Here is a 17,496-nt window from a genome sequence, read left to right as displayed (position 1 = left end):
AAAGAGTGTATGAAAAGGAGCAAAGAATAGCTAATATGGGGCACTTTCAGTAAGTTAACGAGGTTGATACAACTGATGACTGTATTTACAATGACCCCAGAGTTGTAATAAAAATAGTTTTCTAATCATGCTGAAGAAGTTTAAATACTCAATCAACCAGTTTTTTAAAATACAAATTCCATCAGTACTTCAGCAACTTAGTTTTCCTTTCCTATCAAAAGGTTAAGTAATTTTTGCTCCCCGATAATGAATGAACAATTAAAATCTTCAAATACTTTGAAGAATAAAGAGTGCATTTATAAGCTGGAAAGACTCAAAGAATTAACAAAACACTATAATTAAATGAGCTAAATTAATTAAGATTGTGGCTCTCTATTTTGTATCTATCTCCAAACCATTCACATGTAAACAGTCTCATTAGAGGCAATTCCTGTAGTCAGGTTAAGATTCGTTATCTCAAGTCCTCTACTTGGTGACTAATCTTGGACAATAAACGGTTAAGAATGTAGTCTAAATCAGATGTGGAACCTAAATCTAGGACATTATTCATCTAAAAAAAAACACCTCATACGCAGAAAATTTAACAGAGGAAGATGCATTAGAATTACCTATATGGAACATGAGATCACAGCAATCTCTGCCTAGGGGTCAATATATTTGAAAAATACACAATTGGCTCATTCCAAGGAGGTGGCCAGGTAGCCCCTCCCCATCAGGTATCCAATGCAAACTTAGGGAAGCTGAGGAACAATGGGGAGCCTCATTTTTAAAAACTATCTATATAACAATTTTAAGCTTACTGTAAAATCCATGCCCATTATAAAATCTATAAATAGTGTAAATGACAGAAGTATAGAAGAGGCTTCCTCTTTCCTAATACTTAAAAAGACGTCTCATAGACATACCTGAAAAAATATTTTGTATAATTTGCTTTGAATATCACACAATTTAAAACATAAATGATTTATTTAAAAAAGAAAAAAAAATCACTGTATCCTTAATTTCTGAGAAGTTTTGCTTTTTAAATACTCATACAAAGACTTCCCTGGTGGTCCAATGGTTAAGATTCTAGACTGCCAATGCAGGGGGTGCAGGTCTGACCCCTGGTCTGAGAACTAAGATCCCACATGCTGTGCGTCACAGCCAAAAGAAAAAAAAAACAAAAAACCATACAGTATAACCCCTCCTTTTGAGGCTAGAAGGAAAATGGAAAAAAATTTAAATCTCATTGTCTGAGATTGTCTCCATAACAATATTTTATCAAATAAATCCCACAGATTCTCACACATGTATTACCCTAAAGGGACTATACAAACATATTCACTGCATTGTTAATAATGGGAAATTTTGAGAAAATCTAAAATGTTCTTCAATAGAGAAATGGAGAAATATAATAAATCTCTATGACAGAATATTACACACTAGTGGAAGGAATAAACTACATTTATACGTAACAGGAGAAGACTGTCCTCAAAAACATAATGTTTGATAAAGGAAAAAAAAACGTAAAACAATATATATATAAGACACATTTATGTAATTTTTAAATGTACAATATTATTTCATAGCTATACTGTATAGATATATAAAACTGATAAAAACAGAAAAATGATGTATAGAAGAATACACACCAAATTTGTGGTAACAGTTGTCTCTGGGAAGTGAAAGTAATCAGGACTGAATAAGCAAACTATGAAGACTAACTGTAATGTTAATTGCTTAAAAAATACAAACTTAAAAGTAAAAACTTTAAAAATACAATTTAAGAAATTAACATTTCTTAGTTCTGGGTAGTGGATGGAAAAGAGTTAATAGAATAGCAAGCCAGATTGCTATCCTTTGAAAAAGTAAGCGTACAAGGTTAGCCCTTAGCTGACATCTGGGAATGTAGACGGGGAAGGCTTCTTACCACCCTAACAGGTAAGACTGGGTCACTGCTTTAACTGTTTTTGCAAACAGTACGGCTTATGCCCAACACCCATTTTCATTCTGGGAGTCTAGGATTTGAGAATATGCTAAACAGAGTTACTTAAGTGACTAGGTCTTAATAAAAATCAAACGAACGAACAAACAAACTACAACCAAGTCTCTAACAAGCTTTCTGGTAGACAGTATTCAGGCATGCTGTCACAAATTGTTCCTGGGGGAATTAAGCGTAGTCAGTGCGACTCCTTTTGGAAAGAACTCTTTGAAGCATCTCTCTGGTTTCCTCTGGATTCTGCCCCATGAATTTTTCCTTTGCCAATTCTGCTCTGTATTCTTTTGCTACAATAAACCTTAGCCAAGAGTCATGGAACTGGAGAGTGATCTTGGGGACAACCAGAAGCAGTTTTTGATTGTTTTTTTGTTATAGAGAGGGGACTCCCTGATGGTTCAGTGGTTAAGATACCGTGTTTCCACTGCAGGGGTGTGGGTTTAATCCTTGGTCAGGGATCTAAGATACAGCCATGTGGTGTGGCCAAGAAGAAAAACATCTGTATCGTGTGTGTGTGTCTCTGTGTGTGTGTGTGTGTGTGTCTGTGTGTGTGTTTTGGATAGGAGAGACTTGAGAGTATGAGAGAATAACAGGGATGAAGGGAACAAATGCTTTGAACTGAATCATTCCTAGCCTTTTCCTTTCTTACAGAACATCCAAGCAGATCTCAACTTCTCTTCTCACCCACAAGTTATTCCTTGACCCCAAAAAGCCTCCTGCAGGAGATACCTCATCTGTTGTAGGCAGCCCACCGCATATTCTCGTACATACTGATCTGGATAATTGAAATCTAGAAGCTCAAGGGCCTCCCGGGGGGGCAGTTTAGGCCAAATCTGAAGCAGTGCTTGAAGCTGTTTAAAAGTTGAAAGGAAAAAAGATTAGTTTTCTCTCCTATAACTTCTGAACAGTGGTTCACTTATGTTTTTTCTCAGTACACAGGAACAGAGATGGGTCAAAAGAAAGGAAAAGTATACGTTCAATTACTAAGGCCTCAAAAATCCATTATTGCTAATATAGGTTAATAAAAGATGGTCTCTGCTGACATATTCTATAGGTAAGCAGGCAAAAAAGCAATTATGTACTTAGCTGGAAGTAGAATGATACACTGAATATATGAACTCTACAATCATTAACCATTAAAAATTTTTTTAAAAGGAAATAAAGGCAGGGGCAAGAGGAGAGAAGAAGGTGAGAGGAAGGGGAGGAGAGAGAAAAGACTAAGAAATACTTAAAGGCCTTTGAGGGAGGCTAAAGAGGGAGGGATATATGTATACTTATAGCTGATTCACCTTGTTGTACAACAGAAATCAACACAACACTGTAAAGCAAGTAACCTCCAATTAAAAATAAAATTTTTTAAAAAGAAATACTTAAAGGTAAAATCCAAAGTACAAATATAAGCTGAAAAAGTACATTAATAAATCAACATAAAACTATCTTGAGAGTTTAAGAGAGTTTATATCTGTCACTTTATAAAACTTTATTGACTAGAATACATTTAAATCCTTTAAATCATAGTAAGTTACCCACAGGAAATAGAGTACCTAGTTTATTAAATACAGCCAGTTTCCCATTTACAGATGCCACTTAGAAATTTACGAGACATAGGATAAAAAAGCATCCCATGGAGGGATGACCTGGGATTACCAGTGAAGGCTGGGTTCAGATGGACATGGAAACCTAAGTTCCAGAAAACCCAAATTTCTAGAAAGGATTTCATCTGCCTCCTATGAGAATGAGTGAGACTCATCAGAGTTGATTTCCTTTTATGAAGGGTTGATATTGGAAAGACTCCCTTCCTCTTCATGATTTTGATATCTTTATAGCTTACATTCTTATTGCTGAAGGGAAGTGTGAGGAAAAGTGGTTATGAAGGAGAGTGAAACACTTTTTTGATAATTATGAGTTGTGGCTGTCCAAAGCGCAACCCTATCTGACAGAGTCTTATTCCTTAATTTCTGATTTATGTCGCTGGGTTTTTTGGATATTACTTAAACAGCACTGACATCAAGACCAAGGAAGAAGCACAAAATGTATGCAAGACCAGAGTTACAAGAATATGGCAAAAGATGGCAATGGCTGAAGGCTTCTCTCAATTGCATGTTCAACCTCAAAGTCGTGTTGCAGGAGGTGGCCTGTGAAACCTGCTGCCTGCCTTGTCATTTGTCAATTCAGCATTTGTGAGAAACTTGGGCTTTGACAATTTCATAAAAATAATTTAAATTTGTTGTTTTAATTATGAAAATTATAAAACTTCTCATTAGTTTCTCAAGTGCCCAAAAAAAGCCAACATCTAAATGAGTAACTAGTTTCATAAATTTAAGTTCTCTAATGATAATTTATAAAAAAATTAACTTTAAATTGCTTTACATTAGCAGAAAAAATAACCCTCTTGAGTAATTTTTAGAGATTGATTACATTACTATTAATATACATTTACATAAATTACTAACTTGGATATGAAATGTGATACTTTGCAATTTACATAATAGATTATATCAAAGTTATTCAACAAATACAGTGAAATGTTACTTTTTACATTGTAACTTTTACCTTAAATCTTGATTCAATTATTCTTAAACTACTAAAGGAAAAGATTACCTCTTATACTTGTTCTTTTAATGCATACAGTACTTGCATGCATACAGGACACAGGCAGACATACATACACTTACCTGTGGTATCAAAATCCCATGGGGATAGGGCTGTTAGGGGAAAATTATGTAAAAATGCTCCTCAGGAGTGTAATAATGAAAAAAGATGGAGGAATACTGGTTTAAAGGTATGAAACACCTACCTAATCCCAGGTTTTACCACACAATTCCTCCAAAACTCTAATGGACCAGTAGTCCTTATATAGATAAGGAAGACTGTTCCCTAAGGAACTGAAACAATAGTTAAAAAAAAAACTCCTAGCATCCCCAGTTAACACATGGAATACACTGCTCCACAAAAACAATACTGGGATAGATAATGTTATATAATACCAGAGGTTCAACTATGTTATGGGTTAAAAATAGCCCTACTACTGAGAAGTAATTCTTTCAGTATGTTATTTATAATTTTTAAATTGAAATATAAACATTAAATTACAAACACTCATCACTTCAGTTTGATGAAAACTATGGAAGCAAATAGGGAAGGCAAATCTGACTTAGCCAAATAAATAGTGAAATAAGTTTCACTATTTTAACTATTTTTCACTATAAATAGTGAAATTAACATGTAATTAATTGCTCATCTCCTGCAGAGAGGACTGAATTAATTTCACTATCTATATGGCTATTGAAATCCCTTCTGCAGTAAGCTAAAAGAATACTTTCCTGTGGATTAATGGGAGGCTAATCTTTTATAGGGTTTTCACCCATGGCTTATACCTTCAGAATCACAGTACAAATTTGCACCAGGTTCTAACTCGCCACTTCTCTTAGGCAGTCAATTTTTTTAAATTTTTTATTTATTCATTTATTTATTTTTGACTGCACTGGGTATTAGTTCCTGCACAAGTGCTTTCTCTAGTTTCAGCGAGCGGGGGCTACTCTCTAATTGTAGGGCATGGACTCTAGGGCACGTGAGTTTCAGTACTTAATGGCTTGCAGGCTCTAGAGAGCACAGGCTCAGTAGCTGTAATGGGCTCAGCTGACCCATGGCATGTAGAATCTTCCCGGCCCAGGGATCAAACTCATGTCCCCTACATCCTCAGGTGGATTCTTAACCACTTGACCACTAGGGAAGTCTAGTAGTTAATTTATTGAAAATATGGTTTATATTCTCTTCTGCCAGTTCAGTGTAACTGGCAATGGTACAGGACTGGGGAGAAGCCAAAACACACAATTTTTTATTCTGTTGCTCTTCCTTCCTAGACTACTAAAAGGGTGGCTTAGGATCATGAAATTCATGTCATCCTGTACTTGCTTATACATGTATAGGTTTTTCTATTAGAGTATTAAGTTATACTACTGACTTTTTCTACACAATGGAGGAAATTAACTTGTATCTGAAAACAGTAGATTTCAGATTCACTCATGGAAATGAGACAAGTATACTAAACTCCTCAGTATAAAAATCTGTGTCCCGGGGTTTCAAATAAAAAAATACTAAGCTTGAACTCTCTTAACTCTATTTTCTGACAGATAAAATACAAAACCTCTTTTTCAGATATCTTAAAGTATAGTAAGAATTTTTTTCTATTCTAATTCTATACAAAACAATAAAATGATGCATTTCTTGGATAGGCACTTAGAAACGAATGCTATTCATGAGAAGTAGGCAAATGTGCCAACTAAAAAATTCCTATATCTTACATTCAACCGTTATGGGGGTTCACAGAAAACTAACCTTGAATTTAAAGAAATAACTGGTTAGATGACAAACATATTGGAACAATTAAAATCTAGCTTTAAAAAAAAGATATCCTGACAAAAATAGCTTCTTTTCAAAATAAGTAATGGTCATGTGGCCTAACTGTATAAACAGTTCAAATAGGGCACATCATATAATTTTGTAACATGATTCAAAAAAAAACTGTTAGACACTAGGAATAAACTCAAAAGAAATGCTTTCTAAACTTAATTTGAGAAATAAAACAATAAAGCAAAGATTTTAAAAATACAAGATTAAAAGAAATATGTATTTCTCAACTAAATTTAACTCATTATAGATTTAACAAAACAAGAAAAAAATTTAAAGACCAACTGAATTTAAGTAACTAAGGTGAATAAATGTGGTTCTCTTAATATACCAAATGTATTCATTCTGATTAAAAAATCATTTCAAGAATCTTTCTGGAGAACGTTGATAACCAAATGAATTTAATAACGCCACTGTTTTTTCATAGGTTCTTGAAAATAAAATCAAGTAGCTAAAATTTGGTGGCTTCTTCTGGATCCAAATTTTTTTTTTCCTTTTCTCTATACTGCCTAAAGGTTCATCAATACTGCCCAACTTTAAATAAATAGTAAAAGTGATGTCTTAGATCATTTAATTTATGATCTAGAATGTTAACTTCTAAAAACAGAGGTTACTTTCAAACAATACATATGCATTTTAGACATTCACTGCAAAGGGTCTTAAAATGAAAACCTAGGAGTTCATTGACAAAGCTGGTAAAAGTAACCCAGGATCTACCATATGCTGACAGAAATTATGGATGATTATTCCAAGACCTAAGTTTTAGTCATCTCTAGTAAACGACATAGAAAACTTACTCAGAATTTGGGATTTTGAAATCTTAAAACTTTCTGGCCTACCATTTAGATCAGAAGGTCTGAGAGGTTAAAACCTGAAAACTTTTCCTGCAGAAAATTATCCTACCTATGGAAACATACCTTTGTAGGAAAAGACAATTTACATGAAATCAATAAAGTAATATAACGACCAAATGGAGTTACAAAAACAATCTCTTGTTACCTGAGCAACATCCTCAAGTTTATTCCACTTGATCGACAGCAGCAATTTCGGCAATGCGTGTGGGAAATTCTCTCTGCAGTCTTGTCGCAAAGTCCAAATAAGATCCATTTCATTCTCACACAGTTGAGACAATGGATCCCTGTCCAAGATTTCTTTCAGTACAGCAAGAAACTTCTTTCCACCTCGACTCTAAGAAAGCAAAATTACTCGTTACAAAATTAAATCGTGTAAACATAACTGGTAAACCTAGAACACAGGGGTTAGGGGCACCAACTCCCAAGCAGTAGAAAATCCCTAAATTCGTGCATTTAACCAAACCATGAATCATGTGGTAGTGTAGAATATGTATATTTTTTAAAACTTCACTGGATCTGCACAGCTCAAACCTGTGATATTCAAGGGTTAATTATACCATGAATTTTTAAAATAATTAATGAACTTTAAAATGTGAGATACTAACAATCTAATTCAATAAAAACTTGGAGCTTCCTTTAAAAGTTTTATTAACCTGAGTATTAAATTTGTAAAGTAATGATGAAGGAAAAATTATTCTTAGTTTTTTTAAAAGAATAAAAAAGAATCCTCTTTCAAAGTCCACGTACAAACACTAGGTGGCAGAATTGCAATTTGGATTAAAAAGAAGTCATATTTGAACTGAGTTTCTCATCTTTTGATATTTTTAATTGCTATAAAGAAAAAAACAAAATCAAAGATGTACCAAACATATGAAGTTTTTTTAGAAAAAAGTAATAGGTGCCTTCTCAGCTCTGAGGCACTAAACCATTTAGATTCAGAACTGAATCTTGGCTAAAATCAAACATTAAAAAAAAAGTTATCTCATTTTCTTTCCCAATCCTTGTAAGAATATATTAAAATAAAGAAAATGGACCATACTGTTTATTTAATCCAGACTCTGAATTAAGACTAACATGAAAGAAAGAGACACAAAATTTCCCAAATATAAAGAAAAACTATAGCATTTAGGCAAAAATGTATCTCCGTTACCCCACCCCCTCAAAAAATCTCCAGAACTATCTGATAAGATTGTGTAAGGAGTTATTAATATATTCTATTACTATGCTATTTGGTACTTGAAATTACTTTAGCTGGGATTTCATATCAACATTAAACTGAATAAATCAAACCACTAACTTTCTAAAGTAGTAAGATTCAAAACAGTATATGCATATGTTAAAAAGAATTAGGATAACACAGAGAAAATCTGAAACAGTCAATGAAAACACCATTGGAATCAATAAGCAATTACACAAGTGTGGAATACAAGGTTAATATATAAAAGTAAATCATATTCTTATGTATTAGCAATACACAAGTGGAATTTGAAATTAAACAACACAATACCATTTACATTACTACCACAAAATAAGGAAACAGGCATAAAGTTAAAATAAATATAAGATCTATATGCGGAAAACTATAGAACTCTGATGAAAGTAATCAAAGAATTAAATAAATGGAGCTATATTTCATGTTCATGGATAAGAAGACTCAAAACTACTGCCAACTTTCCTCAACTTAATATCAACAGATTCAATTCAAACCCAATTAAAATCTCAGTAAGTTATTATGTGGCTATCAAAAAACTGATTCTAAAGTTTATATGGAAAGGCAAAAGACTCAGAAGCGTCAACACATTATCAGAGAAGAAAGAACAAGGTTAAGGTCAACATGACCCTTTGGGTCAACATGACTTAGGTAAAAATAAATATGAAATACAAAACTATAAAACTCCTAGAAGAAAACAGGAGAAAATCTAAATGACCTTGGGTTTGGTGATAACTTTTAACATATAACACCAGATGCATGATCCACCACTGAAAGAACTGATAAGCTAAACTTCCATGAAATTTTAAATTATCTGCTCTGCAAAAGAAGCTGTCAATGGAATGAAAACAAAATCCACAGACTGGGGGAAAATATGTGCACATATCTTATAATAAAGGACCGGTATCTAAAATATACACAGAACTCTTAAAACTCAACAGCAAGAAAACAAACAATAAACAAATATACAGATCAAAGACCTGAACAGATACCTCATCAAATAATAAATACAGATGGTAAAATACATACATATATATAAGGAAATCAGTCCTGAATATTTATTGGAAGGACTGATGCTGAAGTTGAAACTCCAATACTTTGGCCACCTGATGCAAAGAACTGACTCATTGGAAAAGACTCTGATGCTGGGAAAGATTGAAGGCAGGAGGAGAAGGGGACGACAGAGAATGAGATGGTTGGATGGCATCACCAACTCGATAGATATGAGTTTCAGCAAGCTCTGGGAGTTGGTGATGGACAAGGAAGCCCAGTGTGCTGCAGTCCATGGGGTCACGAAGAGTCAGACACAACTGAGCAACTGAACTGAACTGATATATGAAAAGATGTTTAACATCACATGTCAGCAGGGAAATGAAAATTAAAGCAAAAATGAAATATGACTACATACCTATTAGAATGGCCCAAATCCAAAACACTGAACATATCAAAAGCTGCAAAGGATATGGAGCTACTCTTATTCAATGCTGATGGGAATGCAAAATACTACAATTACTTAGGAAGACAGTTTGGTAACAAACAATATCATGCTCCTTGGTTATTTATATTTACCAAAAAGAGTCAAAGCTTATGTCCACACAAAAACCTGCACATGGATGTTTATAGCAGCTTTATATAAAGTTGGCAAAACTTGGAAACAACCAAGATGTTTTTCAGTAGGTGAATGGGTAACTGAATGGATAAACTAGAATACACAGAAAGGAAAACTATTTAGCACTGAAACAATTGAGCTATCAAGTCACAAAAAGACACAGAGAAACGTTAAATGCATATGACTAATAGAAAGAAGACAATCTGAAAAGGCTATATGTGGAATGGTTCCAACTACAACATTCTGGAAAAAGCAAAACTATGGAGACATTAAAAAGATCAGTGGTTGCCAGGGACAGATATGTCATTATGCATGTGTGCATGCATGCTCAGTGTGTCCGACTCTGCTACCACATAGATTGTAGCCACCAGGCTCTGTCCATGGAATTTTCTAGGCAAGAATACTGGAGTGGGTTGCCACTTCCTCCTCCAGGGAATCTTCCTGTCCCAGGGATGCAACCCACGTCTCCTGAGTCTCTTGCATTGACAGGTGTTTTGTTTATGACTACACTACCTTGGAAGTCCTATATGTCATTATACATTTGTCCAACCCCACAGAATACACAACAGCAGGAAGGAAATCTAAGGCAAACTATGGCTGTTGAGTGATTATGATATATTAACGTAGATTCTTCCCTAGTAATAATGTACCATTCTGGTGAGTGATGCTGATAATCAGGAGGCCTATATATGTGATATGTGAAGGGGCAGGGATATATGGAAAATCTCTGTACAGTCCTCCTAAATCTGTTTTGAGCCTAAAACTTCTCTTAGCAAAAATAAACTCTTTTTATACACATGTATCCATACACACACAAACTCTCTCTCTCCTCCCATGTATGAATTATAGTGGGTTTATATTCAGAGCTTCAATCTAAAAAAGGTATGTTTTATTTCATGAACATGACTAAGTTTCTTTGAAAAATGATCATGATAAGTAATCAGAATTTGAAAATGAAACTTCTACACTTACATATAAAAGTGAAAGCTGATACTGCAAACAATGAAGAATATAAATTGTTCATGTGAGAGAAAGGCAGACTGTTGAGTTAAATAGCGAAAAAAGCTAGCAGACCTACTATAATCTCATGGATCAAAATAAGACTTTACAGACCTGCTACAGGTAAATATCCTGAAGACACAGTAGTGAAGGAAGAGGGAAGAGCAATGAGTTAGCTGTGTAACTGCACTGTGATTGTTTACTGAGCTATGAAAAGCACAGTACTGAATAAGTCCAAGATAAAAACAAACAACTACCAGAAATGTTGCAGGAAGCAAAAAAAACTAAGAACCTTACGTTCTTTTACAAAACAATCAGCAATTAAAAATTATATTTCAGTGCAACTGAAGAACTTACACTCATGTTAAAATGCTGGAATTTAAGTAATGACGGAAAAAAATGAAAATTAACACCAATATTCTCTACTTTGTTTTTATGTTTATATTTTTCAACTTATATACATATTATGAATTATTGACCAAAATAAAACACATCATATGTATCCGGCCATGAGCATATGAAAAAAGACTATGGCTCTTTCCCCTTGCTCACTAGAGGTAGGGGGTCAGATTGTCATATTCAGAGAGCCTACAAACTCAAAATGTGTTAGCAATAAGCTATCAAAGGACAGAATTAACCATGCATTGGCCAGACTGGGGACCTGACAAACACACAACTGAGGATGAGACAGCCCATGCAGTCATGGCTGGTGGGACAGAGTGTGAGAAGACAGTTAAATGATTGGGAAATTAATTACAAACAGAGGATTGAGCAAATAAATATGTTAAGGTTGATAGGAATCCAGATTACGCACTGTCAGAAAAGGTAAATCAAAATATATTAAGGCAGAGACTAAAAAGAAATCCTTTGGTAGCGAATCCAAATAAGAGACAGAGATAAGAACTCGTGGTTTTCAGCAGATAGACAAAGCAAAGAAACTTTGTTGTCGTTTAATCACTAAGTCATGTCTGATTCTTTTGCAACCCCATGGAGTGTAGCCGTCAGGCTCCTTTCTCCACGGGGTTTCCCAGGCAAGAATACTGGAGTGCATTGTCATTTAGTTCTCCAGGGGATCTTCCTGACCCAGGAATGAAACTTGCATCTTCTATATTGGCAGGTGAGTTCTTCACCACTGAGTCACCAGGGATGCTTAAATATGCAGCTAGGTGATAAAGATACCACCTAGCTCTGTTTCATGAAAAGACCTAAAGCTATTGCATGCAAAGGACAATGAGAATACCAAGTGCCCAGAATTTGGAATCGAAATACTTTCGACAAACAAAAGGAATCAGGACTCCCAGGAGGAATGACTAAAACCAAAGTTCAGTTCAGATCAGTTCAGTTCAGTTCAGTCGCTCAGTCGTGTCCGACTCTTTCTGACCCCATGAATTGTAGCACGCCAGGCCTCCCTGTCCATCACCAACTCCTGGAGTTCACTCAAACTCACGTCCATTGAGTTGGTGATGCCATCCAGCCATCTCATCCTCTGTCGTCCCCTTCTCCTCCTGCCCCCAATCCCTCCCAGCATCAGAGTCTTTTCCAATGAGTCAACTCTTCTCATGAGGTGGCCAAAGTGCAGGAGTTTCAGATTTAGCACCATTCCTTCCAAAGAACACCCAGGGCTGATCTCCTTTAGAATGGACTAGTTGGATCTCCTTGCAGTCCCAGGGACTCTCAAGAGTCTTCTCCAATACCACAGTTCAAAAGCATCAATTCTTCGGTGCTCAGCTTTCTTCACAGTCCAACTCTCACAACCGTACACGACCACTGGAAAAACCATAGCCTTGACTAGATGGACCTTTGCTGGCAAAGTAATGTCTCTGCTTTTGAATATGCTGTCTAGGTTGGTCATAACTTTTCCTCCAAGGAGTAAGCGTCTTTTAACTTCATGGCTGCAGTCACCATCTGCAGTGATTTTGGAGCCCAGAAAAATAAAGTCTGACACTGTTTCCCCATCTATTTGCATGAAGTGATGGGACCAGATGCCATGATCTTCGTTTTCTGAATGTTGAGCTTTAAGCCAACTTTTTCACTCTTCTCTTTCACTTTCATCAAGAGGCTTTTTAGTTCCTCTTCACTTTCTGCCATAAGGGTGGTGTCATCTGCATGTCTAAGGTTTTTGATATTTCTCCCGGCAATCTTGATTCCAGCTTGTGCTTCATCCAGCCCAGCATTTCTCATGATGTACTCTGCATAGAAGTTAAATAAACAGGGTGACAATATACAGCCTTGACGTACTCCTTTTCCTATTTGGAACCAGTCTATTGTTCCATGTCCAGTTCTAACTATTGCTTCCTGACCTGCATACAGTTTTCCCAGAGGCAGCTCAGGTAGTCTGGTATTCCCATCGCTTTCAGAATTTTCCACAGTTTATTGTGATCCACACAGTCAAAGGCTTTGGCATAGTCAATAAAGCAGAAATAGATGTTATTCTGGAACTCTCTTGCTTATGCGATGATCCAGCCGATGTTGGCAATTTGATCTCTGTCTGTTCTGTCTTTTCTAAAACCAGCTTGAACACCTGGAAGTTCACAGTTCACGTACTGCTGAAGCCTGGCTTGGAGAATTCTGAGCAGTACTTTACTAGCGCGTGAGATGAGTGCAATTGTGTGGTAGTTTGAGCATTCTTTGGCATTGCCTTTCTTTGGGATCGGAATGAGAACTGACCTTTTCCAGTCCTGAGGCCACTGCTGAGTTTTCCAAATTTGCTGGCATATTGAGAGCAGCACTTTCACAGCATCATCTTCCAGGATGTCAAACAGCTCAACTGGAATTCCATCACCTCCACTACCTTTGTTCGTAGTGATGCTTTTTAAGGCCTACTTGACTTCACATTCCGGGATGTATGGCTCTGGGTGAGTGATCACACCATCGTGATTATTTGGGTCGTGAAGATCTTTTTTGTACAATTCTTCTGTGTATTCTTGCCATCTCTTCTTAATATCTTCTGCTTCTGTTAGGTCCATACCATTTCTGTCCTTTATCGAGCCCATCTTTGCATGAAATGTTCCCTTGGTATCTCTAATTTTCTTGAAGAGATCTCTAGTCTTTCCCATTCTGTTCTTTTCCTCTATTTCTTTGCATTGATCGCTGAGGAAGGCTTTCTTAGCTCTCCTTGCTATTCTTTGGAACTCTGCATTCAGAGTCTTATATCTTACCTTTTCTCCTTTGCTTTTCGCTTCTCTTCTTTTCACAGCTATTTTTAAGACCTCCCCAGACAGCCATTTTGGTTTTCTGCATTTCTTTTCCACGGGGATGGTCTTGATCCCTGTCTCCTGTACGTCACAAACCTCAGTCTATAGTTCATCAGGCACTCTATCTATCAGATGTAGGCCCTTAAATCTATTTCTCACTTCCACTGTATAATCATAAGGGATTTGATTCAGGTCATACCTGAATGGTCTAGCAGTTTTCCCTACTTTCTTCAATTTCAGTCTGAATTTGGTAATAAGGAGTTCATGATCTGAGCCACAGTCAGCTCCTGGTCTTGTCTTTGTTGACTGTATAGAGCTTCTCCATCTTTGGCTGCGAAGAATATAATCAATCTGATTTCGGTGTTGACCATCTGGTGATGTCCATGTGTAGAGTCTTCTCTTCTGTTGTTGGAAGAGGGCGTTTGCTATGATCAGTGCATTCTCTTGGCAAAACTCTATTAGTCTTTGCCCTGCTTCATTCTGTATTCTAAGGCCAAATTTGCCTGTTACTCCAGGTGTTTCTTGACTTCCTACTTTTGCATTCCAGTTCCCTATAATGAAAAGGACATCTTTTCTGGATGTTAGTTCTAAAAGATCTTGTAGGTCTTCATAGAACCGTTCAATTTCAGCTTCTTTAGCGTTACTGGTTGGGTCATAGACTTGGATTACCGTGATATTGAATGGTTTGCCTTGGAAACGAACAGAGATCATTCTGTCGTTTTTGAGACTGCATCCAAGTACTGCATTTTGGACTCTTTTGTTGACCATGATGGCTACTCCATTTCTTCTGAGGGATTCCTGCCCACAGTAGTAGATATAATGGTCATCTGAGTTAAATTCACCCATTTCAGTCCATTTTAGTTCGCTGATTCCTAGAATGTCGACATTCACCCTTGCCATCTCTTGTTTGACCACTTCCAATTTGCCTTGATTCATGGACCTGACATTCCAGATTCCTATGCAATATTGCTCTTTACAGCATTGGACCTTGCTTCTATCACCAGTCACATCCACAGCTGGGTACTGTTTTTGCTTTGGCTCCATCCCTTCATTCTTTCTGGAGTTATTTCTCCACTGATCTCCAGTAGCATATTGGGCACCTAGCTGACCTGGGGAGTTCCTCTTTCAGTATCCTGTCATTTTGCCTTTTGATACTGTTTATGGGGTTCTCAAGGCAAGAATACTGAAGTGGTTTGCCATCCCCTTCTTCAGTGGACAACATTCTGTCAGAGAAACCAAAGTGGGGGTAAAGAAATCACCAGGTTAGCCTGGAACACTTTCTTGTACCAGAGAGAAGCAGATGCTCAAAGAATTATGTCGACAGTTCAAACAGACACAAGATAGAACTTGAGTTGCCACAGCCAAAATCTGGGTCAAATCAGCACATCAAAATTAACTATGTCATTAAATAAAAAAGCAATCACAAATTCAAACCACTATAATTTTTTAAGTAAACAAATGGGGGGTGGGGATGTGAGAAAAACATCTACCCTACAGCATAAGTCAACTAACAAACCCAAAAGGAAAATAAATTTGAAAATCACACTTTGGAAACCACTGTAATTAATACTGGTTCAGACAATCTGTATTAATAAATACTAAAAGAAGTGGGTGAAAGTTAGCTGTGAAATAGTATGTTTCCTAAGTCGCAAAATAAGTCCACAAACTTCTTAGTTATTAACTTCGTAGTAGAAGAACCTAGTGGACTCTATACTAACCAAGTAATAACAATTAATATCATCAGTAATGGAACAACAACAACCCAAAAACAAACAAACAAAAAAAAACAGCCAAAATGACAAATTGACATTGTTTGCCGGTAAACAATGAGTAAAATGCAGTAAGGACACATCACCACTTGAATGTGCTCAGTTGTGCCCGACTCTTTGCAACCCCATGGACTGTAGCCCACCAGGCTCCTCTGTCCATGGGATTATCCCAACGAGAATACTGTATCAGGTTGCCATTTCCTCCTCCAGAGGATCCTCCCAACCCAGGGATCAAACTGACCTCTTGTGGTCTCCTACACTGGCAGCAGATTCTTTACCACTGAGTCATCAGGGAAGCCCCCAACACTTCAATGTATTCATGCTAAAAATGCATAGTTAGAATCCAATCATGACAAAACATTAGGCAAATCCAAACTGAATGACATTCCACAAAGTAACTGATCTGTATCCTTAAAAAAAAAATCAGTCATTAAGGATAAGGAAAGACTGAGTAACTTTTCTAGAATGAAGGAAACTAAAGACACATGTCAAAGAAATACAACAAGTAATCCTGGGTTGAATCCTGTGCCTAAAGAACACTACTGAGACAACTGGGTAAATACGAATGGAATGCGGGGAACAGACAATAGAAGTGTATCAACATTATTTTCCTGATTTTCACGGATTGATTCTGGTTAACTATGAGAATGTCCTCATTTTTAAGAAATAGATACTGAAGAATTAAAGGATAAATGGCATAATGTATGCCACTTCATCTCAAATGATTCTAAAAGAAATGCATACACACACATGGAATGATAGAACAAATATGGCCAAGTGTTAACAGCTGGGGAAGTTGGAGAAAGCTGTACGGGAATTCTTCATACTCTTCTCTCCGGTTTTCAGAAAGTCTGAGATTTTTTTTTTTAATGTTTGCTCTTTTCTTCCATCAAATGGAGGGCATTAAAGATTCCAAATCATTCTATTAAGAAAACATTCTAGATAGATCCCCAGAACCTCTGAACTAAAGGCTGAGTCACTATCTGCATTCACAAAAGCCAGTCGTTAAGATTTTGTGCCTGAGATTCAGCAATAAGAAAATAAAACTTTTTAACACACATGTTTTAGATTATTGCAGGGTTTCTAACCCCCATGCTATCTCATAGGAGGATGGTCCTGTGCATTGTAGGAAGTTGATAGCACCTGAACTTCATTCACTACCTGTCAGAAACAACCTCCAGTGAGTTGAGACAAATAAGAAAACTTTTAGACATACTAAATGCCCCACTTGAGGCAAAAAAAAAAAAGCCACAGGTTGAGAACTACTGGCTAGGAAGATGAAAAGCGCCAATTCAAGAATCATAATTCACAAAGATCCCATTTTTTTCTATTCTTCAGATGTCCCACAATCTTTGGCAACTACATATTTTTTAAAATGCCAGTAGCTATTAGGCTTAACACTTTTAAAAGAGCAGAAGTGCTGTTGAGAAGGATATGAAAAAACTAGAATCCTTTTGCAGTTGGATTTTGCAGGTG

At 36.3% G+C, this 17,496-nt stretch overlaps 1 protein-coding gene across 1 annotated transcript in view; it reads right to left on the bottom strand.

Moving 5' to 3' along the window:
- The window catches only part of PIK3CB (phosphatidylinositol-4,5-bisphosphate 3-kinase catalytic subunit beta), a 179,170-nt gene that overhangs the window by 37,120 nt on the left and 124,554 nt on the right, over positions 1–17,496 (bottom strand). Inside the window, exons 13-14 of the mRNA XM_018049899.1 lie at positions 7,385–7,573; positions 2,705–2,826 (exon numbers count right to left, since the gene is read on the bottom strand). Of these exons, the coding sequence (XP_017905388.1) occupies positions 2,705–2,826; positions 7,385–7,573 (311 nt within the window). The remainder of the gene's footprint in view (positions 1–2,704; positions 2,827–7,384; positions 7,574–17,496) is intronic.

Source organism: Capra hircus, chromosome 1 (assembly GCF_001704415.2).
Source record: "Capra hircus breed San Clemente chromosome 1, ASM170441v1, whole genome shotgun sequence".
NCBI lineage: Eukaryota > Metazoa > Chordata > Mammalia > Artiodactyla > Bovidae > Capra > Capra hircus.
The sequence above is the reverse complement of the archived record's forward strand: the minus strand, read 5'-3'. Positions and strand labels throughout refer to the sequence as shown.